The 23,743-nt window shown below is 45.0% G+C and overlaps 1 protein-coding gene across 3 annotated transcripts; it reads left to right on the top strand.

Moving 5' to 3' along the window:
• The first annotated feature begins 13,394 nt into the window (after positions 1-13,394).
• Positions 13,395-23,743, top strand: ARAF (A-Raf proto-oncogene, serine/threonine kinase). 3 transcript variants are annotated; one of them, XM_060088134.1, is made up of 16 exons: positions 13,395-13,469; positions 14,807-14,961; positions 15,101-15,204; positions 15,966-16,068; positions 16,159-16,313; positions 16,426-16,524; positions 17,953-18,109; positions 18,214-18,241; positions 18,326-18,471; positions 18,566-18,768; positions 20,492-20,668; positions 20,772-20,818; positions 21,349-21,467; positions 21,706-21,837; positions 22,828-22,962; positions 23,168-23,743. In XM_060088134.1, the coding sequence occupies exons 2-16, from the start codon at positions 14,866-14,868 to the stop codon at positions 23,300-23,302; spliced, it is 1,836 nt and encodes a 611-aa protein (XP_059944117.1). In that variant the 5' UTR covers positions 13,395-13,469; positions 14,807-14,865; the 3' UTR covers positions 23,303-23,743. The 3 variants fall into 3 exon arrangements, with proteins under 3 accessions (XP_059944117.1, XP_059944116.1, XP_059944115.1); XM_060088133.1 differs by lacking the exon at positions 13,395-13,469 and adding an exon at positions 13,476-13,613 and having other exon boundaries at positions 17,968-18,109; XM_060088132.1 differs by lacking the exon at positions 13,395-13,469 and adding an exon at positions 13,476-13,613.

The raw sequence follows: 23,743 nt of genomic DNA, 5'->3' as shown, positions 1-23,743 counted from the left end.
TTGTCAAGCATTTTAAAGTGTGATGGAACTGTAAAAGGCGCACATTTATAGGAAACAGCTTGGCATTATCTAATGACATTAAGGATATGTACTCTCTATGACACAGAGGTGCAAATACATGTCTGTCTGAACCATCCCTCAGGATAGGCTGGCTGCACTTTAATCCATGCCAGTGCAGAGATTTCCCTAAATAGTTCAGTTGGTGTATATATCCTGAACCTCAGTAATCTGACCGTTGAAAGCACATTTTTAACATTCACAAGCTAATAACAAGCACTAATTTTGCAATTGAAAAGACATTTTAAATGTTCATTACACAAATTAGTGAAGCTTCAAGTGTTGATCAGAGATAATATAGATGAACAACCAGAGTGAGCCCTTTCCGAACAAATGCTAGCTCACTGTCCTTGCTGTGGGAATTCTCAGTTAGAACAACTTGTTGTCTTAGGTGTCAATTAAAATCAACCCACCTATGTTGGTCAAAAGGTACATACTTATAGTTATGAATAAACTCTGAGAATCTAATGAACAGCATGGTGACTATGTTAATAATACTGTATTATATACTTGAAATTTCCTAAGAGAGTAAATCTTAAATATTCTCACTATTTTAAAAAAAAATGCCAACTCTATGAGGTGATACATGTGTTAAATAGCTTAGTTGTGGTAATCATTTTGTAATGTATAGGTATATCGAATCATCAGGTTGTACATCTTAAATACATATAATTTTTATTTTGTCCATTAAGCTAGGGGAGAAAAAACCAACCCACCAATGGTAGACACTCTGATGTGGTACCTAGATCCCCCTTCAAGCAAGGACTTGTGGACCCAGCTGCTGGGAGCACTGGGAGCGCAGTCCTCAGCCATCAGTCCCTTCAGAGAGCCTCCTTGCACAAGGCCATGCCCTCCCAGGGTGGTCCCCACCCAGTCATTGACCAATGTGGGATGGGGATGGGGTTGGGGGCATAAAGGCCTGGCTACCTTCAGCCCAGCTTGGGAAATCTCTGATGGGCCAACCTATCTCCAGAGCTTTCCTGTGTGATCAGCCAAGGCTATCCTAGGGACTGCACGTAACAACTCGACGTGTCCCTCTGTCCAGTCTGGCCTCTCCACCTCCCCTCCACATGCACCGATACCAAGAACATTCCAGAACAAACAGTCTGAACACTAAACTCCATCGTGGGGTCTGCTTGTTAGAGAGCCCCACCTGCAATACCACCTTCCTATCTTGCTGCCTATGCTGTCAGGTTTTAAAGGAAATGACAAACATTGCAACTACCAGATCACATGGATGCCTTTGGCTTCAAGGCATATGGTTTCAACAAACTTCTGTATATAACATAGTTAATATTATATAGCTAGAATACACCTCAAGTTGCAAAGCTTTGGCCTACTGTGAAACGTGTGCATTTTGAAGATATAAATGGAAAAAAATCCTTTAACTCAGCTTAGATTTCAACTAGTTTGTACGAATACTAAGGCACTCAGATTCTTGGATTAAACCTGAAAACCTGCCCATTAATTGGAAAAAAAATAGAAGAAGAAGAAGAAAGAAAGAAAAAGAAAAGAAAAAAACTGGTGATCTAGAAATGTAAGAATTTTATCTGAATTAAAACTTCATATTGAGGATGAAATGTTTTTTACCATCTTAGCCTTTTTTGTTTCTTATACTTTAGTGTGACATAAATTTTAAGATTAATCTGAACAGAAATATTTGAACTCAGAGCAAAATATTTGCATCTTTTTACAATCTTGTGTTAGTTTCAGATGTATAGCAAAGTGATTCAGTTATATATATATACATATATATGTATATATATACACACATATATTCATATATGTATTCTTTTTCAGATTCTTTTCCATTATAGGTTATTACAAGATACAGAATATAGTTCCCTGTGCTATACAGTAGGTCCTTGTTTATTTTATATATAGTAGTGTGTATCTGTTGATCCCAAACCCTTAATTTATACCTCCCCGCCCTGCATCTTTTTGATATAGAAATTTTTAGTGCAGTATAAATGACTAAGTCCCTGTTGAAATCTTTCAACAGTGCCACTAGAGGGCCTGCACCTTAGGAAACACTTGGTATAGTAGAGGTTGCTAGGTTTAGCAATTGCTCGTTTTAAGAGCCTTAAAAACTTTAAGATAGAAAATAACTTGCGTGAAGAAAATGAGAAAGAGGGAGACAGAGAGAGAGAGGTAGACAGTGACAACAAAGCATTAGGTGTTGATGGGTTACAGGAAGAATCTTAGATGTCCTAGGGCTTAGCAGTGCCAATACTGCTCTTCAGAATTAAGAAGTACCATTTCTCATGGGAGCCTGAACTTTTAAAGAAAAAAGGTTAAAAGAAACTCACCCTTCTGTGGCATTCTTAAAAGCTTTGGCACCGTTTTTAGCATCAATTAAATTTCTTCTGGTATTACAATGCAAATTACATTGTTTTAGGAGCAAGATTGGGAATAAAGGAGTGGACAGAGGTTTAGAGAGCTAGGCTAGGCCCTGCTGGGAAGGGTGGGTCTAGGCCCCCTCATTCTGTCCCTGGTAATTTTAGCCCCCTCATCCTTAGGACCAGGGAGGGAAGAAAGGGAGTCTGATTCTCCTTACTTATTCCAACTTCATGTTTACCAGCCTCTGCCTAAATTGTCTCAACCTTTGGGCACCTCACTCTACATTAATGCCTTAAGACATCTCTTTTTCCTTTTGCATTGGAAGAGGTTTCGCATGAGACAGAATGACCTTTAGACTGGAAAGTTAGGCATTATCTATAAAATTGTAAAGATTTTCAAGTGAGTGTGCATTTCTGAATGCCAAGAATTGTTATTTTTCAGTGATTTCTCAAGGGAACGCTGATAAGAAGATGTTTTGAATATTTTCCTTCCATGCCCTTTGCTAACATCATCTTTGCTCACATAGTTGTTGAGAATGTGAAACTGAGACAAAAATGTTGTGTAATCTAGAGGAAAGAAATGTTCCCAGATCCTTATCCTTGAACGAGAAATACAGTGTATTTAGCTTCTGGAGTTGCCATAACAAAATACCACAGACTGGGTGGCTTAAACAACAGAAATTTAATTCTCACAGTTCTGGAGGCTGGAAGTCCAAGATCAAGCTGCTCCCAAAGTAAATTTAATTCTGAGACCTCTTCTCCTGATTTGTAGGTGGCTGCCATCTCACTGTGTGCTCACATGACCTCTTCTTTGTGAAGGGGAGGGGAGTGAGAAGAAGAGAGGGAGGAAGGAAGGGAAAGAGGGAGAGATAAGAGAGAGAGGGGGATAGAGAGAAAGAGAGAGAGGTAGATGGAGAGAGGGAGAGAGAAAGCACTTTTTGATGTCTCTTCTTTAAAGGACACTAATCCATCACATCAGGGCTCCGCCCTTATGACCTCACTTAACTGTAATTACTTCCTTAGAGCCACATCTCTAAATATAGCCACACATGTGAATTTTGAGGGGACACAACATTCACTCCATAACATATGGTGAAGATGCCTTCATTCTCTTCCATAAATAACAAGCTGAATATACTGGATGTACTTGTTCCCTATAAATATATTGGTAAAATCTCTTTAAATATTAAAGCTAAAGATGGAATTCCACAGCATAGTAAAATTTTTTCAGAAGGCTCAGAGAATATTCTCTCTATGCCTGAAGGTATTTATGTTTCCTATAAAATATCTGATTGACAGAAATATTGTGCTGAAGCATATTGTATACCTAGACTATTTCTATATTAAGCATTTAACTGCTAACCTAGAATTAAACCCAGGAATAACAGACAGGCCTTTTCAAGAGGAAGGATGCTGTGTGTAGCAAAACTTCTCCTGCCACTGTGAAAAAAAACCCCAAACCCAAAAGTTTCAGGGAAACAGCAGCTTTTAAAGAGATTTTAGCCAGAGTTATATCATTATTTTGGAAAAAGCACCCAAGGTCTTGGTTTGGGGGATTGCATGGAGTCATTAAGAAAAGGAGCAGGCACTTCTGCTTCCAGCCAAGATGAAGTAACAGGTAACAGATATAACCTCCCATCTGAAAGAACCAAAATAAATGAATCAATATAAATGACAGTGGACAATATAAATGAAACAATGGTTTTTTAAGACACTGGATATCAGGCAATGAAGGACAATGATCCCTGGGATATGGAACATAAACAAGATGAGACCTGTGATTGCCCCAGCTTACTGCCTTGAGAGAGTTTCCGTGCCCAGCAAAGCATCAGAGAATGAGATGAAGCCCAGTAGACTCCTTGAGTTGAGAAGATCTCCTGGTTGTGATAGTGTACTACAGTTTTGCAAGATGTTACCATTGGGGGAAATTTGGAAAAGGGTACATGGACTTCTCTGTATTATTTCCTACAGCTGCATGTGAATCTACAATTATGTCAAGATGAAGTTTTAAAAAACCTTAACTTTAAAAATAAGAGAGGGCTTCCCTGGTGGCGCAGTGGTTGGGAGTCCGCCTGCCGATGCAGGGGACACGGGTTCGTGCTCCTGTCCGGGAAGATCCCACGTGCCGCGGAGAGGCTGGGCCCGTGAGCCATGGCCGCTGAGCCTGTGCGTCCGGAGCCTGTGCTCTGCAACGGGAGAGGCCACAACAGTGAGAGGCCTGCGTACCGCAGGAAAAAAAAAGGGTAAAAATAAGAGAAATAAAGGTGCTTTCAGATATAGAAAATCTGAAAGAATTAATCACTAGTAGACCTGCAGCATGAGAAATATTAAAGCATGTCCTTCAGGCAGAAAGCAAATGATAACAGATGGAAATCAGGACCTACACAAAGGAATGATGAGGGACTTCCCTGGTGGTCCGCTGGTTAAGAGTCTGCCTTCCAATGCAGGGGATGCCGGTTCGATCCCTGGTTGGGGAATTAAGATGCCACATGCCATGGGGCAACTAGGCCCTCATGCCACAACTACTGAGCCCACATGCCATAACTAGAGAGAAGCCTGCACGCAGCAATGAAAGATTCCGCGTGCTGCAACTAAGACCCGACACAGCCAATAAATAAATAAATAAATAGATAGATAAATAAATGAATAAATAAAATATTTTAAAAACCCCAGAGGAATGATGAACACTGGCCTTGGAAACTACATATGTAAATATATAAGATTTTGTATATTCAAATCTCTTTAAAGAAAATTGCCTGTTTAAACAAAAATAATAATAATGCATTATGGGGTTTATAACATGTAAAAATATAATGCATGACAACAATAGTATAAATTTCAGGAGGGTAGAAATGGAAGTATACTACTGTAGGGTTCTTATACTATATATGAAGTGGTATATTGTAACTTGAATGTAGACTATGATAAGTTAAATATGCTTACTATGAAACCTAAAGCAACCACTAAAATAACAGTTATAGCTCATAAGTCCACAAAGGAGATAACATGGAATCATCATAAAAATATCAATCCAAAAGATGGTAGAGAAAGAGATAAAAGGGCACAAAGAACAGACGGGACAAACAGAAAATGAATAGCAGGATGATAGGCTCAAACCTAACCATATCAATAATCACACTGAATATAAATGGTCAAACATCCAAATTAAAAGGCACAGATTGTCAGATTGGATAAAAAGGCAAGACACTACTATATGCTTCCTACAAGAAACGCTTTAAATATAAAACCAGAAATAGGTTAAAAGTAAAAGAGTGGGAACAGATACACCGTGCTAATACTAGTGAACACTAGTGGAGTGACTATATAAATATCACACAATGTTGATTCCAGAGCAAAGACCATATCACAGAAAAGGTCATTTCATAATGATAAAGTAGCCCATTAATCAAGGGGACATAACAATCCTAAACATTTATGCACCTAATAACAGTGGATCAAGATACATGAAGCAAAAACTGATTGGACTGCAAGAAGAAATAGAGATTTCAATACCCTTCTTTCAAAAGCTGATGGAACAAGTAGGCAGAAAATTAACAGGGATATAATAGATGTGAACAACACTGTATTATTCTGTTCAGGCTGCCATAACAAAAAAGACTCGATGGCTTAAACAACAGAAATTTATTTTCTTACAGTCCTGGGAGCTGGAAGTCTAAGATCAAGGTGTTGGCAGATTTGGTTTCTCCTGAGGCCTCTCTCCTTGGCTGCAGATGGCCACCTACTCACTGTGTCCTGACATGGTTTTTTCTCTGTGTGTGTGTGTGCTCCTGGTGACTCTCCCTCTTCTTAAAAGGACATCAGTCATACTGGATTAAGACCAACGCTTATGACCTCATTGAACTTTAATTACCTCTTTAAAGGCCCTGTCACCAGATATAGTCACGTTGGGGGTTAGGGCTTCAACATATGATTGTGGGGGAATACAATTCAGTTTATAACAACACTACTAACCAGCTTGACCAGACTGACACTTATAGAACAATCCACCCAATAATAGCAGAATATATTCTTCTCAAGTGCACATGGAACATTTACCGATATAGACCATATTTGGGGCCATAAAACAAGTTTCAGTAAATTTATAAAGATTAAAGTCATACAAAGTATGTACTCTGACCCAAATGAAATTGAATTAGAAATCAATAACAGATGAATCCACTATCGTAGTTGGAGTCTTCAACACCTTTCTCTTATAAATGGACAGATGCAGCAGGCAGAAACCAATAACAAAAAGATCCTTGGAAAATCCTCAAGTATTTGGAAACTAAATAACCCATGGATCAAAGAGAAATCAAGAGAAAAAATGTAAAAATCTTAGAATTTGTGGGATGCTGCTAAAGCAGTATTTAGGAGGAAATACCTATATTAGGAAAGAAGATCTCAAATCGATGAGCTTAGCTTCCACATTAAGGAACTAGAAAAAGAGGGGAAAATTAAATCCAAAGTAAGCAGATGGAAGGAACTAATAAAAATCAAAGCAAAACTCAATGAAACAGAAAACTGAAAAACAATAGAGAAAATCAATGAAATCAAAAGCTGTTTTTTTGAGATCAATAAAATTGGTAAACCTCTAGATAGACTGATGAGAAAAAAAAAAGGCACCACTTACCAAAATCACGAATGAAAGAGGTGACATGACTACAGATTCTACAGACATTAAGAAAGATAATTAGGAGGGCTTCCCTGGTGGCGCAGTGGTTGAGAGTCCGCCTGCCAATGCAGGGGACACAGGTTCGTGCCCCGGTCCGGGAAGATCCCACATGCCGCGGAGCGGCTGGGCCCGTGAGCCATGGCCGCTGAGCCTGTGCGTCCGGAGCCTGTGCTCCGCAACGGGAGAGGCCACAACAGTGAGAGCCCCACGTACCGCAAAAAAAAAAAAAAAAAGATAATTAGGGAATATTACGAACCACTTTATGGTAATAAATTTGACAACATGGATGAACTGGGCAAATTCCTTGAAAGACACAAATTACCAAGGCTCACTCCAGAAGATAATCTGATTAGCCTTAAAGAAACTGAAATTGTAGTTTAAAATGTTTCTACAGAAAAACAAAAAACAAAAAACTCCAGGCTGTGGCTTTACTGGTGAATCTACCAAATATTAAGGAGGAAATAATAACAATTCTACACAAACTCTTCCCCAAACTTGGAGCGGTGGCAATACCTCCCAACTCATCCTATGAGGCCAGCATTATCCTCATACCAAAATCAGACAATAACATTACCAGAAAAGAAAACTACAGACCAACATCCCTCAGTAATATAGGTAAAAAATTTCTAAACAAAATTTTGGCAAATCGAATTCCATAATATATTAAAATGATAATACATTGTGACCAAGTGGGATTTATCCCAGGAATGCAGAATTGGTTTAACATTTGAAAAGCAATTAATATGATTCACCACAATTACCACAATGACAAAGTAAAAAAGAAAACCATATGATCATCTAAATAGATGCAGAAAAGCATTTCACAAAATCTGATACTCATTTTGACAAAAAACCCCAGAAAATTAGGATAGCAGGGAACTTCATAGGGTATCTGGGAAAAGGAAAGGAAGGGGAAAAAAAAAGAGGAGAGCTCCTCAAGGCCATAGCCCTGGATGGCGAAGCTGGGTACCTGCAGGCCACCAGGATTGCTAAAACATCTGTCAATGCTGGGAATGAGCCTTCTGAAATGAAACTAGCCTTCGTATTGGATTCTTTGAGATGTTTAATCTCTCGTAATCCTGTCAGTGTCCTTGAACTTGGATCATACATCAAGTTCTGCCAAGGGACATAGATCTTTGCTTTGATACTTTATTAATATCAGTGGTGATGATAGTGATAATAGGAATAGCTAACAGTTACTGCACAGCTACTATGCATCAGGCACTGTGTAAAGTTTGATATAGATTAGTTCACAGAATCTTACAACCACCCTATGATGGAAGTATTTAAAAATATATATATTAAAGATAAGGAAACCGAGACACGGAGAAAGGAAACAATTCGTCCAAGGTCACACAGTTACATAGCAGGACATGGGGATACTCACCCACTCTAACTAGACAAAAGGTCAACTCTTAAGACATTCTGGGTAACTTCAGAATTGATTTTCTCATACTACATGATGGTACACAACATGTATATGGGCGACCCAAAAACTATGAGGAATTCTTATATATACAAAGCACTAAATATAATACATATATAATATCAAGAATGATATAGCAAAGACCACATGTGGGTCATTTATCCAGAAATAATGAAAATTTATTTGGGGCATATTTGTCTGAAATCTCATTTACAATGGTTTTACAAATTGAATAAAAATTTATTGAATATGTGTGAAGTAAACCAACAGATATTAAACTTTTTTTTTCACCTTTGATGGACCTGTGGGTCAGTGTACATGTGCTTGGAATAGATATGCTAACCTTGAGAAATTTTTTACCAAATGCGTTTCTGATCAAAACCAAAAGCAAACATTTCAGAATCACTTCCTTTGGGGAAATTGCTTTTTGTTTGTTTAATTAAAAATTTAAAAATAATTGCTGAACATATTGAATTGCAATCCCTACCAAAGGAGCTACCAGGGAGGGCCAGAGGTGTGTGTCACTGTTCATGGCATTTCAAAGATGGTTCCACTGATCAGTTTGTAGGTTTATATTGATCCTTTTGTTTGACTATTAAATATTTTCATATTCGAGTTTTGCTTTATTTCTAAGAAATAAACATAGCCACCGAAGGATTTCCTCATCAGAGTAAACTTTAATAACAGAATTACAGGACCTGTTATTTGGTTTAATTATTTTTTTCTTTTTTCCCCCAGCTTTATTGAGAAATAGTTGACTTTTTCTTTTTTTTTAACTCATCTGGTCCTTGAGTTTGGAAACTGAAAATATACAAAACCGCACGTTTTATGAAAACATGGAAGTATCATATTTAACATATAAGGAACTTTTTAAAAAATTAATTTAAAACAAAAGAACCCTGTCTGCTGGTTTAATGGTATGTTTCTCATCCATTTAGATCACAGGGATAGCAAATTCAAATTACCACCCAATGCATCTTGTAGGACAGACTTTTTAATAAGGAATATTAATGTTACAGGTAGTGTTTCGGTTCACTTGCAAATTTCCCACACTTCTGACCCCTGGGTTGTATATTAAAAATGTCTTCAAGAAATATTCAGAAATGGAAACTTCCACACTCTGCTTTAGATGGAACAATTACAGTTGCACTGGCACTCATCTAAGAGCAACATTAAAGCTGGTTTGCAGCAAGTCTCAGGCCCGCACCACCTCTCATTGGCTGGGACGGCCCAAAGACCACCTGGGCTCAGAGTGACTCCCTGCAGACCACTGCAGTGGCCTAGAGGAGCCAATAATTGAGGGCGCTGAGCCAGGACTGTGGGACTCCCGGCTAAGCCTTGGTTTGTCACTCAGCAAAACGTGTATACGCAGTCCCCTCCCACAGTCATCTCTCCTGTAATGGGTTGCTGAGCGGGAGGCAGGGTGATGGGGTTTCAGAGGTGGCGTTAACCTGGCTGCCACAGGGGCAAGCAGTGGCCTTGGGAAATGGGAGTGGCAGGTTTCAGAGGGGAGCCTCAGGCACGCAGGACTGCTGGGGTAGATCCAAGATTCCTTAAGGAGGTGCCCCTGGCTTGCACCCTTGTTCAACATATTTTTGTTAACCAAACGTTTATTCCTGGGGCTCCCTCACCTCTGTCCAGTAAGGGCAGCCTGAACCTCAATTTGCTCAGCTGTAAAATGGGTAGCCTTACAACAGCAGTCGGTGAATACTTCAGGTTTTGAATGTTTCTCAGAATTTAAAATCAACACTAACAAAAATCAACAACGAGTTTAAAATCTTTTAAAAGTTTTAGGTGGATAATTTCGAGGGCGATGTCAGAAAACCATAATCAGCTAGTTTGGGTTTTAATTTTTGTTTTAATACATGGTGCTTCTGATGATTTTAATGTGATGATGATTAAAAACCCAAATCCCTTTAATGGCCTTCATGGCTTGTCAGGTACCTGTGAGGTACATGGCTGAAGTCGTGTTAGTTGGGATGGGTTTTGAGTGAGTCTATTAGCCTTTGGAGAGAACGGATTGCCTTTGAGTGAGCCTCGCCCCGCCCAATCCCCCATCCCCCACCCCATCCTTCCTCTTCCCCACACAGCACTGTGCAGTGAGCTTACCCTGGGATTTTGCTCATCTTTTTATAAACGTTGTGCAAAGGAGTCAGAAATCTGTCTTCAAATACTGCCTAGAAATTAAAGTTTTTAATCAAATTAAATAACATTTAAATGAATTGAAATTTAAAATGCACTCTCCCCATCCATGAAATTATTGTTTCTCCTGGTGAGCATTTTGGAGCCCCTCACTGAGCTCCAGCTGGAGTTGTTCCTTACCCCACGTGGCGCTAAGGTGGCCGCCAGGGCTCCTGCACTGGGAGACAGGCATGCCTGGTCCAGGGACCCAACTTCAGAACAGAGAATTTGTTTTTAAATCCTCTAATCAATAAGAATTCATAAGAAATCAAATGTTTAGAATTACGTTTGAAGCCATTTTTTGCCATGCATTTTAAAAATCAAGGTATATTTTACATACAATAAAATATGCCCATTTTCAGTATAGAGTTCAATGAATCTTGACAAATGCATAGAGAACGGCCCAATCAACCTCCAAAATTCCTTCATGCTCATCCCAGTCATTCTCCCCCAAGACAACAACTAGTTTGATTTCCTTCACTACAGATTATTTTTCCTGGCTTAGAATTTCATACAAATGGAATAATTACAGTATTTCTATTTTGTGTCTGGCTTCTTTCACTAAACCTTGTGCTTATGAACTTCACAGACATATGAAGTAGTTTGTCCCTTTCATTTGCTAAGTAGTATTCCATGATCCCATTGCTGTGTTTCTTTGTCAATTCTTATGTTGTTGGACTCCTGGGATGTTTCCAGTTTTTTTTGCTATCATGAAGAACGCTAATGTGAACATTTGAGCACAAGTTTTTTGTGTGGACATATTGCGGTAACATGCTGTGGCGGGCTCACCAGAGCCAATTTTGCAAATCTCTTCTCAACTCTGGTTCTGTGACGTCATATTAGTACACAGTTTGAAATAAGCCATGATGGGAGTATTTACACCATAGTTGACAATCGCTACAAATTAGAGCTTTTTTCCCCCGGAGAGCTGGTTGGTAAACATTTACCAGCACACCATTGGACATACGTTTTCTTTTTTTTTTTTTTTGGAGTAAATACCTAGGAGTGAGATTGCTGGATTGCATGGTATGTCTGTTTTACTTTATATGAAGCCGCCAAACTGTTTTCAAAGTGGTGTAACATTTTACACTCCCAATAGCAACATATGAAAGTTCCAGTTGCTCCACATTCTCATGAATACGTGGTATTGTCAGTCTTTTTAATTTTAGCCATTGAAAGAAGATCTGAATAGAAGAGGGGTGATGGGAAATGGGGGTTATATGGCAGCCCAGTAAGCTGTACATTTGTCTCTCTCCTTATAGACAGAGAAAGTCCTCAGTAAATCCAAGTTGAAGCATGTTGAGATCCCCTCACATAATGCCCTTTCCCTGATCCTTCCCATTTTATCGCAGAGGAATGCTGAGGCTCCTAATGGGAGAAGGTAGTCACTTCAAACACAACAGGCTGCGTTCATACTGTTGGGGAATAATTAAAAATAAAATCTTGTGCCAACCCAGTGAATTCGCTCCACAAAGGTAAAAAAGAATGAAATAGTTTTATTGTCGAATAAGCATTAAACCAGCTCGTGATGTGCATCACAAGCAATTCACTGAAGAGATTTCAGAGAGGGAAAGAAACCTCATCCTTTTATATAGCCAGGCAGAAACAACCCATTGCATACATGTTCTTAAGACAGATGATAACTTGCCCTCAAGAGAACTTGACAGCACCTTTTACTACACACAGGTCATCTCAAATTCCCTGGTAATCGGTGTAGCCATCTGCCTTTAGGCAAAGGAAGAATAAAACACATATCTCTTTGACAAGCAGGTGACGACTTGGAGCCAGCCGCCTAGGTCAAATTCCTAGGGTCGTGGAGATAGGGCACTATCTCCGCTGACGTTTACATTTCAAAGAGATGGCTCCCAGGCCCTCAAGAACAACATTCCTGAGTTGTAAAACTGGCAGGAGGCCTATTTAGATTTTTTAAAGAGTTACATATATCTTGAAGGTATGGAGAAAAAAAATTAGACGTTTTCTGAAGGAAATACTCCAAGAAAAGGGAGGATGGAAAGTCTCTTTCACTTGTGACATCAGGAAAAATTCAACTTTTAAAAACTTTGTGTCTACCCTACGATACTTCCACACTCTTCCCTGCGTTATGGCCTACTCCAGGTCCACAATTTCCCCTGACCTTCTACTATTAGTCTTTCAAAATCCTTATCAACTCCATTCCTAAAGGAAGCCTCCCCAAACAGCAGGCCGCCACTCCTAGAGCCACAGCCACGGCCACACTAGAGACTCGCTGTATCAAAGGCTATGACTACAGTCTCTTAGAATTGGAAAACTTTGCAGATATTTGGTCTGATTCTAACCCATTTCAAAGACGGTAAAACTGAGACATAGGAAAATCCCAAATGGGTACTTAGGGCGCTGGGTCACACTGGAGCAAAAAGGACGCTTAAGGATCCCCCGCCCAAATTCGGGGATCCCTAAAGTCAGCCCCAGGTGACCAAAAAAAAAAAAAAAAAACAACACCCTGCTTGATTCCACTACGGCACGATTGGGGTTAAAGCCCATGGAACGCAGGTCTCCTCCCAACTGCGCCTGCGTGAGTCAGGACGTGCGAATTTGCCCTGGACCCTGACGTTTCAGGTAGCCCCTCCTAATGCGGAACACGACCCACATTCCGCCGGTCCTGCCTTGACAGGCGTGACCCTAATCCAATAAGAATGGAGGGCTGAGTCCTCTGGAGCCAATAGCCAAAGCCCAAGGGGCGGTGGAGGCGGACTCTGTAAGGAAACAAGAAGACAGGCCCAAGATGGAGGCGGCGGCGGCTGTAGCGGCGTGACAGGTGAGGGCGGGCCCGGCAGGGTTAGGTTTCTGGAGCGACCGCTGGGCTCGGGTAGGGAGCCGGGACCGAAAGCTCAGCTCCAGGATGGCTGCGCCTGGGCCCCAATGCCCCCCGCCCGGAACCGGAGGAGTGGTTTGACCCGGGGTGAGACCATCGTCGACAACGCGGGGGGGGGTAGCCTGGAATAGGGGTGCAAGGCTGCGGGGGATGGTTTCGCCCGTCGCGTGTGGCAGCGCGCCTGCGCAGAGCTGGAAGGCCCTCGGTGGGCGGGGCCGGGCCGAATGGGGCTTGCGTTGTGGTGTCTCGTCATGTGCAGTCCCTCTTAACCTCCTTAAGGTATCTGATGACCCTTGCTTACCGACAACGGGGAATGCGTGAAGACGTAGCTCACTTCTCTCTTTCCTTATTCTGGATCAGTGTCTAGCCCACTAGGAGAATGTTTGAGGATTCCCCCATTCCTCCTCTTTAACCCTCCCCAGCCTCCTTCCATTATCACCAGTAATATGACTGCAACCCTTTCATTAGTTGTCAGGGAGAATTTTGGAGCGCCCTCCGCCCCACCCGCGCTTTACCCCCATTTATCTCACCTCAACCATGTCTGGTGATGCTCCATTACCCTCCTTTCCCCCATGACAGTGTCTGGTGACACCCGTTATCCACTCTTCTTCCCATTACAGTCCCTAGTGACCCCTATTACATCTCCCCTCAGCGTAGTGTCTGCTGAGCCTCTATGAACTCCCCATCACAGTCTGGTGACTCCCATTAGCCACCTAACACGGTATCCATGAACCTACCATCATTACAGTTCAGGGCTTTGGGATGCCCACAGTGCCCTTATGAACACTGTTTGGTGCAATTCCCATTTCCCTCAAACTAAGGGCAGTATCTGATGATCCTCTGTTAGTTCCCCATCACCCTGTCTGTGACTCACCCCACACCACAGCATATGAACCGCCTTCTCCATCAGAAAGCCAGGGCAGCCTGTTCATGTCTATTATGTACCTGACAGGCCCCAGTGCAGTGCGTGCTGACTTCCCCGTTAGTCCCTAGCACGGAGACTTATGTGCTCCTGTGCCCTCCGGGACAGTGTGTGTACCTCTCACTATGTCCTACCCCCCACCCCACCCCGCCCTACGCAGTGAATCCGAGACCTTGGCACTTAAGTGTGAGACAGACAACAGGAGTGGCTGAGCAGAGGAGGAACTGGATCCTTTGGGCTGTGTGGAAATTAGGCTACAAGGAGTGACAGTGGAGCTGGGAGATTGAATTTTTGACCCCTGCCACTTTGCTTCCAGACCATCATTATGGGACCTCTGAATTTTCCCTCTGTCTTCTAGGAGCCCCATGGCACCTGCTCAGCCCCACCTTAGCCCGTCTTGACAAAGTCCTAGGCTCCATGGAGCCACCACGGGGCCCCCCTGCCAACGGGGCCGAGCCGTCCCGGGCAGTGGGCACCGTCAAAGTGTACCTGCCCAACAAGCAACGCACGGTGGTGAGTCTGACGGGAGCAAAACTGGCAAGGGGTGGGCATGGACCCGGTTTTAAATCTTGGATCAGAAAGGTGACAAGGGCTGGGAGGGTCAGCTGGGGACCCCACTGAGTGCTGACTCCTCACATCTACACACACACAGGTGACTGTCCGGGATGGCATGAGTGTCTATGACTCTCTAGACAAGGCCCTCAAGGTGCGGGGACTCAATCAGGATTGCTGTGTGGTCTACCGGCTCATCAAGGGGTAAGTGTGGTACCGCCACCTCCAACTGGGTGCGCAGCCTTCCAGCCCCTCCTCAGAGTCATGCGACTCTCCACTCTGCTGTGCAGTCTCCGTTAGTCTTCCCTTCATTCAGTGAATCTGTGAGTGCATCCAGCTTTTGTCTTATTACTTCATTAGTTTATTGGCCTGTAAGGGCAGCAACTCATTTCCTTCTTGCACCCCAAATCCTCACCGTGCTCCGTCATGTCCTCCCGGAATTCATCTGTTTCATCTTTCACTGTTTTATCAATTTGTCAGCCCTCTCCTTCCTCCGTTTCCTTGTTCTCTGTCTGCTGTGTGGGCCTCGCTGACCTTCCATTTATTCCTCTGTTTTAGAGTTCCTTAACTTTTTTGTATTCAATTCACGCATTGCTTTTTATTTGTTATTTCAGTGCCTCACCAGCTGCTTTGTCGGGGGCTTGCTCAGGACTTCTAAGATTTAGTTGTTTCTTCAGTCTCATTTGCTCCTCGTCTTGTGGCTAAGAGCATGGACTCTTCGCACTGTCCTGCCACTCACAATCCCTTGTGGCTCTGGACAAGTCATTTCATCCCCCTGAGCCTCAGTTTCCCCATACATAAAGTGGGGGCAAGGATAGTACTAGTTCCTAGAGTTGCTGTACTGAGAATAAAGCATGTCATCTATTATTGCATGGATGGCAGGCTTGGAGGGACTTTTGGGGGGTTCCCTTCTTCCCCATGGCCCCGTCCACCCTCCCACTCACTCCCTTCCATGCCTTCTGCAGGCGAAAGACAGTCACCGCCTGGGACACAGCCATTGCCCCCCTGGATGGCGAGGAGCTCATTGTGGAGGTCCTCGAAGACGTCCCCCTGACCATGCACAATTTTGTGAGTGCAGGGTAGAAAGTGGGGGCAGACCGTGGGTGTGGCGGGAGGGTCCCTGACCAGGCCTCAATCTTCTCTACTCTGTGACAGCAGGTACGGAAGACGTTCTTCAGCCTGGCCTTTTGTGACTTCTGCCTTAAGTTTCTGTTCCATGGCTTCCGCTGCCAAACCTGTGGATACAAGTTCCACCAGCATTGTTCCTCCAAGGTCCCCACAGTCTGTGTCGACATGAGTACCAACCGCCAACAGTGAGCCTGGCCTGGGGTGGGCAGGGGGATGGGGAGGACAGAGGCCCAGCCACAAGGCTCTTACAGACAGCTGACCCATGTTCCCTTGCTTTACACCCTGAATGCCCTCAAGGTTCTACCACAGTGTCCAAGATTTGTCCGGAGGCTCCAGACAGCATGAGGCTCCCTCGAACCGCCCCCTGAATGAGCCACTCACCCCTCAGGGTCCCAGGTAGGGAACGCCTTAGCTGAAGCGCCGCTGTCAGAAGAAAAAGATCTGGAGGCCTCCGTAGAGTACAAGCCATACTTAATTCATTTGTTTACTCCATGAACATTTATTTAGCACCTACAAGTGTGAGTAAGGGCATGGAGCTCTGGGGCCTTGGGTGAGTCCCCTAATCTCTCTGGGCCTTAGTTTTCTCATCTGTAAAGAGCAGATAATGACCACATAGGGTTCTGGTGAGGATTAAATGAGTTAAGACGTGTCCAATGCTTAGAACAAGATCTGGTATAAGATAAGTTCTTATTAATTATAATATATATCTATATATATGCATCTAACTACTTAGTTAATTCTTCCAGTATAACCACGCTCAAGCCTTTCCACTTTGAAATACATATTATTTTATCGTAAATTCCCTTTCACTTCTCCTTTATGTTAAGTATTATAATACTATAGTATTTCAATGTTGAAATCTATTATTGCTCTAATATATCGTGTTCATATGATATGCATTTTATATATCTATATTTTATAATGTCAATATTTATATGATATATTTATGCTATTATGTGTTATGTTGATAATATTTTTATATAATGTAGAACATCAAACATTTTTATGTAATGTATGAAATAGTAAAGTTAGAGCATTATGTTATTTTTAATTATGGGTATATGTGAATAAATTATCTATGAATTGCATTTTAGGATAGTGAAGGGACCGTTAAGAAATATTTTTGTAACATTATAATATATTTAGTATATATCATGTATAACAGATGTGTATGTGTAACATATAACATTATTATACGATGTGTAAAGCATCGTAATGTTAATATAGATAACATACTGTATGTTATATAATACATAATATATTTGAATAGTACATATAGTTATACAATATTATATATTGCTCTTCCCCCACTATCTGCATGGCTTGCTGTCCTTCCTTTAAGTCTTTGCTCAAATGTCACTTGCTCAGAGAAGCCTTTCCTGACATCACCAGGGACACTTCCTGTCTCCTTATGTTGCTTTAGTTTTTGCTTTATTGCACCTATCACCATTGGACATATTAAATATTCTTTGTTTTTTATTCCTCTTTTTTCCTGCTGCAGTCAGCCCCATGAGGGCAAGAACCTTTATTTGTTTTTTGTTTCTTTGTTTTTTTTTTTTAATTTTAAAGTTTTAGTACAGTTCAAATCAGCATGCGTGTAGAACCTTTATTTGTTTCATTCACAGTTTTATTTCCACTACCTAGAATGGTATCTGGCACGTGGCAGGCACTCAGTCAACGCTTCTTGAACAAATGCATAATAGTAATGACAGTGGACGTTTACTCTGTGTGAGCTAAACACACACTTAGGACGGGGCGGGGCGGGGCGTGGGCGGTGGTAGCAGCTCTACTGGTTTTCTCATTCACTCGACAGTGATTTCACAGCCTTTCCCCTGCCAGCTCCTGCACCCAGCACCGCGACCCCAAGCACTTCCCCTTCCCTGCCCCGGCCAACGCCCCCCTGCAGCGCATCCGCTCCACATCCACCCCCAACGTCCACATGGTCAGCACCACGGCCCCCATGGACTCCGGCCTCATCCAGGTTGGTGTCGAGGTGGGAGGTCACGGGGGAGCACCGGGCAGAGGGGAGGGCCATTCCTGTTGTCTTCCATGTCCTCTCTCTGACGCCCAGCCCTCTTCTTCCAGCTCCCTGCCCAGAGTTTCAACACTGACGGTGAGCCCCCCGCTACCTGCACCCTGAGTCCCCCACCCCACCCCACCCAACCCGGCTCCACTCACATCCTCTCCGCAACTGCAGCTGCCGGGAATAGAGGTGGTGGCGATGGAACCCCCCGGGGGAGCCCCAGCCCAGCCAGCGTGTCCTCGGGGAGGAAGTCCCCACATTCCAAGTCCCCGTCAGAGCAGCGGGAGCGGAAGTCCTTGGCCGATGACAAGAAGAAAGTGGTGAGCTCCAAGGGGCACCTTTGGTGGGGGCACCGCAGGCCGAGTGATGAGGGGTGTGGGCAGGCCCCTGAGATGCCGCCCTTGTGGCCCGCAGAAGAATCTGGGGTACCGGGACTCGGGCTATTACTGGGAGGTGCCACCCAGTGAGGTGCAGCTGCTGAAGAGGATCGGGACGGGCTCGTTTGGGACCGTGTTTCGTGGGCGGTGGCACGGCGATGTGGCCGTGAAGGTGCTCAAGGTGGCCCAACCCACAGCTGAGCAGGCCCAGGCCTTCAAGAACGAGATGCAGGTGCTCAGGTGAGATGGCTCGCGTGCAGGGATGGGGGCAGGGGCGGTGGGCACCGCCTTGGTGCCTCTCTGGGGAAAGGCCATACTGAAGGCACTTCCGGCACATCCCCTGTGTTTGTGTGGTGTTACAACCATAATGGTAAGTTTCTTCTCTATCAGAGAAGCCCCTTTCCCCTCTGGGAAAGGGGTATGTTTAGAGGACCTCTGGTCACATTGGTGTTTGCGTTTGTGTAAATACTGATATTAATTAATGGCTCTGCCTCCAAAATGTGGGTCTTTTCATTTGTCTGCTGTGAAATGGGTATCACTAATGTTACTGTGGTACTTACATCAATAGCATAATGTGAGTTCACTGCATCGCCAGGCAGCCTGGCATCCTTCCCTCTCCTCTGCTTGTTCTGCATCATTAGTATATGTTTATTGTGTTGCCTTGTTATTAATTATAACAGTACCATACTTTAAAGGACAGTATTAGAACTATAAACAGAACCATAACTTAATCATTGTTTGATTAATGATTGTGGTTGCTCTACCTAATATATCATTCATACTATATTAACTCATTTGTGCTAAGAAACCCTGGCACTCCGTTTTTGCCACCCTAGTTCCTACCACTCCTGGGGTTGCCAGTGTGGGCTTTCCCCTCTGACAAGTGGGCACAACTGTGTTGCAGAGTTGACATTATCGTAATTCCTTGTGCTATTTTAATACTCATCCTCATAATGGATGCCACAGTAAGGAAATTTTCAGTCTCTGCTCCTCTCTATGAAATGGCAATGATTTGAGCAGGCTGTGAATTTGCGTTGTGTTCGTATTGAAACTATAACCTAACTGCTGTGAAGAATACTAATGCGCTGTGAGCAAAATTGCAGAAGCGTTGTTGATGTTCTTTGTGTGTAAGTTACCATTGTAACTGCAGTTAATACTTCTATAAGGAATGAAAGTTTTCTTCTAAATGAGGGTGGCTCCATTCATACAGGACAGAGTTTCTGTCAGGTAACCTAGGTACCCAGTAGCGATAACAGCAAGGACAGTGATGTTTTCAGAGTGCTTGCTTGTGTTCAGCTGTTCTCATAAGCACCTTACAGGTTATTTACTCACATATTCCTCCCAACACCCCTGTCAGGTAGCTCACAGAATTATCACAGTTTTTCAGTTGAGGAAAATGAGGCACAGAGAAGTTAAGTGTCTTCCCTGAGATTGTACAGTGAGTACCCAGGGAAGCCTGGATTGGAACTTAGGATCTAATTTGAGTCCAAATCCCAAGCTCTTTACCTCTAAGCCTCTCATGGTTAACAGGATATAGTCACACATCACTGATATTTTTACCCAGCATTTATCAATATTATGTTGATATATCACTGATGAAGGTTGGCATTCCACTTTCTCATCTCAAATGGTCACAGGCTCAGGTCATGGTCAGGGTCAGAGGTATGGCAGGTATTGATGATTAAGACACTCCTGGTCAGTAGGGGGTGAGGGGTGATCCCTCCCTCCTGCTTTTGTTGGGAGACTTGGATGAGGAAGCCCAGGACGTAAGCGCCCAGCGTGGAATCATAGCCCAGCAAACATATCTCACAACTTCATTGAATCTGGCCATAGTCTGGCCCTGAGCCTCCTGAAAGCCAGGGTGGGGATGATGGCAGAAGGCAGCAGTGAACAGCGCCATTCCCAATGCTCAGAAAGTTGCTGTTTACCCTCCCTGCCCTGATACCTTCTGCCCTGCCTGCAGGAAGACACGTCACGTCAACATCTTGCTATTCATGGGCTTCATGACCCGGCCGGGATTTGCTATCATCACACAGTGGTGCGAGGGCTCTAGTCTCTACCGCCACCTGCACGTGGCCGACACACGCTTCGACATGGTCCAGCTCATTGATGTGGCCCGGCAGACTGCCCAGGGCATGGAGTGAGCGTCCTGGCCCGGGGACTAGGGAGGGGCCTGGGGGATCCGGGGGTGGGGAGATGAGGTAGCCCCCAGACAATCTGACACCTGCTTGTACTCCCAACAGCTACCTCCATGCCAAGAACATCATCCACCGAGATCTCAAGTCTAACAGTATCTACATGTTCCTCTAAGGGCTGGGCTGGGGTGGGGGGCATCAAACAGGCTTAGAGGGATGGCTCTTGTGGGAGGCTTTCTGGGGGCAAACAGGGAGGGGCACATGTGGCATTTCCCTTTGCCAGGTGCCAGAGCTGTGGCTGGTGAGGGGCCTTTAATGGGAGTCTCTTGGTCAGGAGTCAGGATTTTGGCTGGTTCAGGTGCTCTTCTTCGGGACTCTGGTCAGGGTCTGAGGACCGGCAGCTGTGGAGGGCGTTAGGGGGAGCTCCTGACCAGTGTCACAGGCATGGTGAGTGTGGGTGCCATTAGAGGAGCTTCCTAGTCAGGAGCCACAGGAGGGCCAAGTGTAGGGGGCATTAATTGGAGCTCCCCACCCAAGTCAAGGTTGTGGCTAGTTTGTGTGACATTGCGGGGCTTCTGGTCAGGGTTAGAGGCATGACTGGTGTGGAGGTGTCAACGAGAGCCTCCCAGTCAGGGCGAGAAGCCTGGCTACTGGGAGTCCCTGTAGTGGCCCTTGACCCTGGCGGACATCTTCCTACACGAGGGGCTCACGGTGAAGATCGGGGACTTCGGCCTGGCCACAGTGAAGACGCGGTGGAGTGGGGCCCAGCCTTTGGAGCAGCCCTCGGGCTCTGTGCTATGGATGGTGAGTTGGGCCAGGCTGGACTGGGGGCATATAGGGACATGGGCTGCTGGGCTAGGATGTGGGAGGCCAAGTGGGGCCGGGGATGCCTGTACCCCGAGGTGTGGGTGTCTGGACTGCTCATGCTTCACCCCGTGTGGGTGGCTCTGAGTTACACCCAGTGTGGCTGGTGGGCCCTGGGCCTATGGGCCAGTCATTTGCTGACCTCCACATTCCTCCTGCCCGGTCTGGCCTATTGAAGGCAGCTGAGGTGATCCGTATGCAGGACCCGAACCCCTACAGCTTCCAGTCGGATGTCTACGCCTATGGCGTTGTGCTCTACGAGCTCATGACCGGCTCGCTGCCTTATAGCCACATTGGCAGCCGTGACCAGGTGAGCCCCATGCCTTACCTGCTATCTCCCAGGCCAAGGGATCCCCTCAGCCTCCAAACCTCTGATCTCCACCTTTGCACAGACCAAGAACACCACACTTCCCCCAGAAATCCCAAGTTTTCTGAGCTGAGGATTCCCAGATTCCTCTGGGTCTTCCGTACCCAGAATTCCCTCCTTCACCCACATCTACTCCTCTGGGTCCTCGAAGTCCAGAATCTCCTGAATACCTTATACCCAGAATCCCCCTAGGCCCCCAAAAGCCCAGAAGCCCTCTGGACCCCTGGACACACACAGTCCTCTGGCCTGGGTACTCAAACTCTCCAAAGTCCCCAAAGCCCGGAATCCCATTTCTCCCAGAAACAATCCCTTTGTACCTCTGGAATCCTCACAGATACCTACAACCATTCAGGCCTTAGGTATCTGTCAGACTTCAGGGCCCTTGAATCCACAGTACTCTAGGCCCCAGACATTTCTCCAGGTTCAAGGCCTGGAATCTCCCAGACCCTCAGAAACCCAGGATCCTGTAGGCTTCACGTACCAATAGTCTTTGGGTCTTGAGCACTCACAGTCGTACAGACCACGTGGACCCATAGTCCTGTAGGCCCCAGACCTCTACAGAAATACAAACTACTGAGGGCTAGAATCCTTTAGCTTCCTCCAGACCCAGAACTTCATGTTTCCCCCAGACTCAGTACTTTCTAGGCCTCTAAGCCCCCTAGAAACCTGTGGACCCATAATCATCTGGGCCCCGGATACCTACAGTCCTTGACTTCCCCCAAGCTTAAATCCTTCTGTTCTGTAAGCAGAGAATCCTAAGTCCTCAGAGACCCAGACTCTTTAGATCCACAAGATACCCACAATCCTCTGGGCCCCAATACCCAGAATACCCCAGTTCTCCTAAAAGGAGCCCTCCAGGTCCCTCAAGACTCAGAATTCCCTGGGCTTCCCAGCCCAGACCCCCAGATCACCCTATTCCTGTCCCCCTCCCAGATTATCTTTATGGTGGGCCGTGGCTATCTGTCCCCGGACCTCAGCAAAATCTCCAGCAACTGCCCCAAGGCCATGAGGCGCCTGCTGTCTGACTGCCTCAAGTTCCAGCGGGAGGAGCGGCCCCTCTTCCCCCAGGTGGGCCGAGGAGGAGGGCTGGACACCCTGGGGTGGGAGCCTCTGAGGAGAAGGACTCTGAGGTGTGAATGTGAACTGTGTTGTGTTCAAGGCTCCGAGGTGTACAATGTGTGTGAGTGTGTGCTTCCCCATTAGGCTGGGGTCTGGGGGTGTCGGGGTGCCCACGCGGCTCTGGACACCCCTCCTCACCCGCCCCTGCCCCCAGATCCTGGCCACGATTGAGCTGCTGCAGCGGTCACTCCCCAAGATTGAGCGGAGTGCCTCCGAACCCTCCTTGCACCGTACCCAGGCTGATGAGTTGCCTGCCTGCCTACTCAGCGCAGCCCGCCTTGTGCCTTAAGCCCTACCCCCAGCCACCAGGGAGCCAATCTCAACCTGCCACGCCAAGGAGCCCTGTCCACCAACCAATCAATGTTCTGTCTCTGCCCCGTTACTGCCTCAGGATCCCCCATCCCTGCCCTGGGAGATGAGGGGGTGCCCATGTACTTTTCAAGTTCTTCTGGAATTGGGGGACCCTCGAAGACCGAGACCCCTGCCTCCTCCATAATTCGGTTTCCTCTTGGCTTTGGCGATACTTCTAAATTCAGGAGCTCCTCCATCTCCAACGGCTGGGATTTGTGGCAGGGATTCCACTCAGAACCTCTCTGGAATTTGTGCCTGATGTGCCTTCCACTGGATTTTGGGGTCCCCAGCACCCCATGTGTATTTTGGGGGTCCCCTCTGTCTCCCACCATTCAAGGACTCCCCTCTTTCTTCACCAAGAAGCACAGAATTCTGCTGG

This window comes from Mesoplodon densirostris, chromosome X, assembly GCF_025265405.1.
Source record: "Mesoplodon densirostris isolate mMesDen1 chromosome X, mMesDen1 primary haplotype, whole genome shotgun sequence".
NCBI lineage: Eukaryota > Metazoa > Chordata > Mammalia > Artiodactyla > Ziphiidae > Mesoplodon > Mesoplodon densirostris.
The sequence above is the reverse complement of the archived record's forward strand: the minus strand, read 5'-3'. Positions and strand labels throughout refer to the sequence as shown.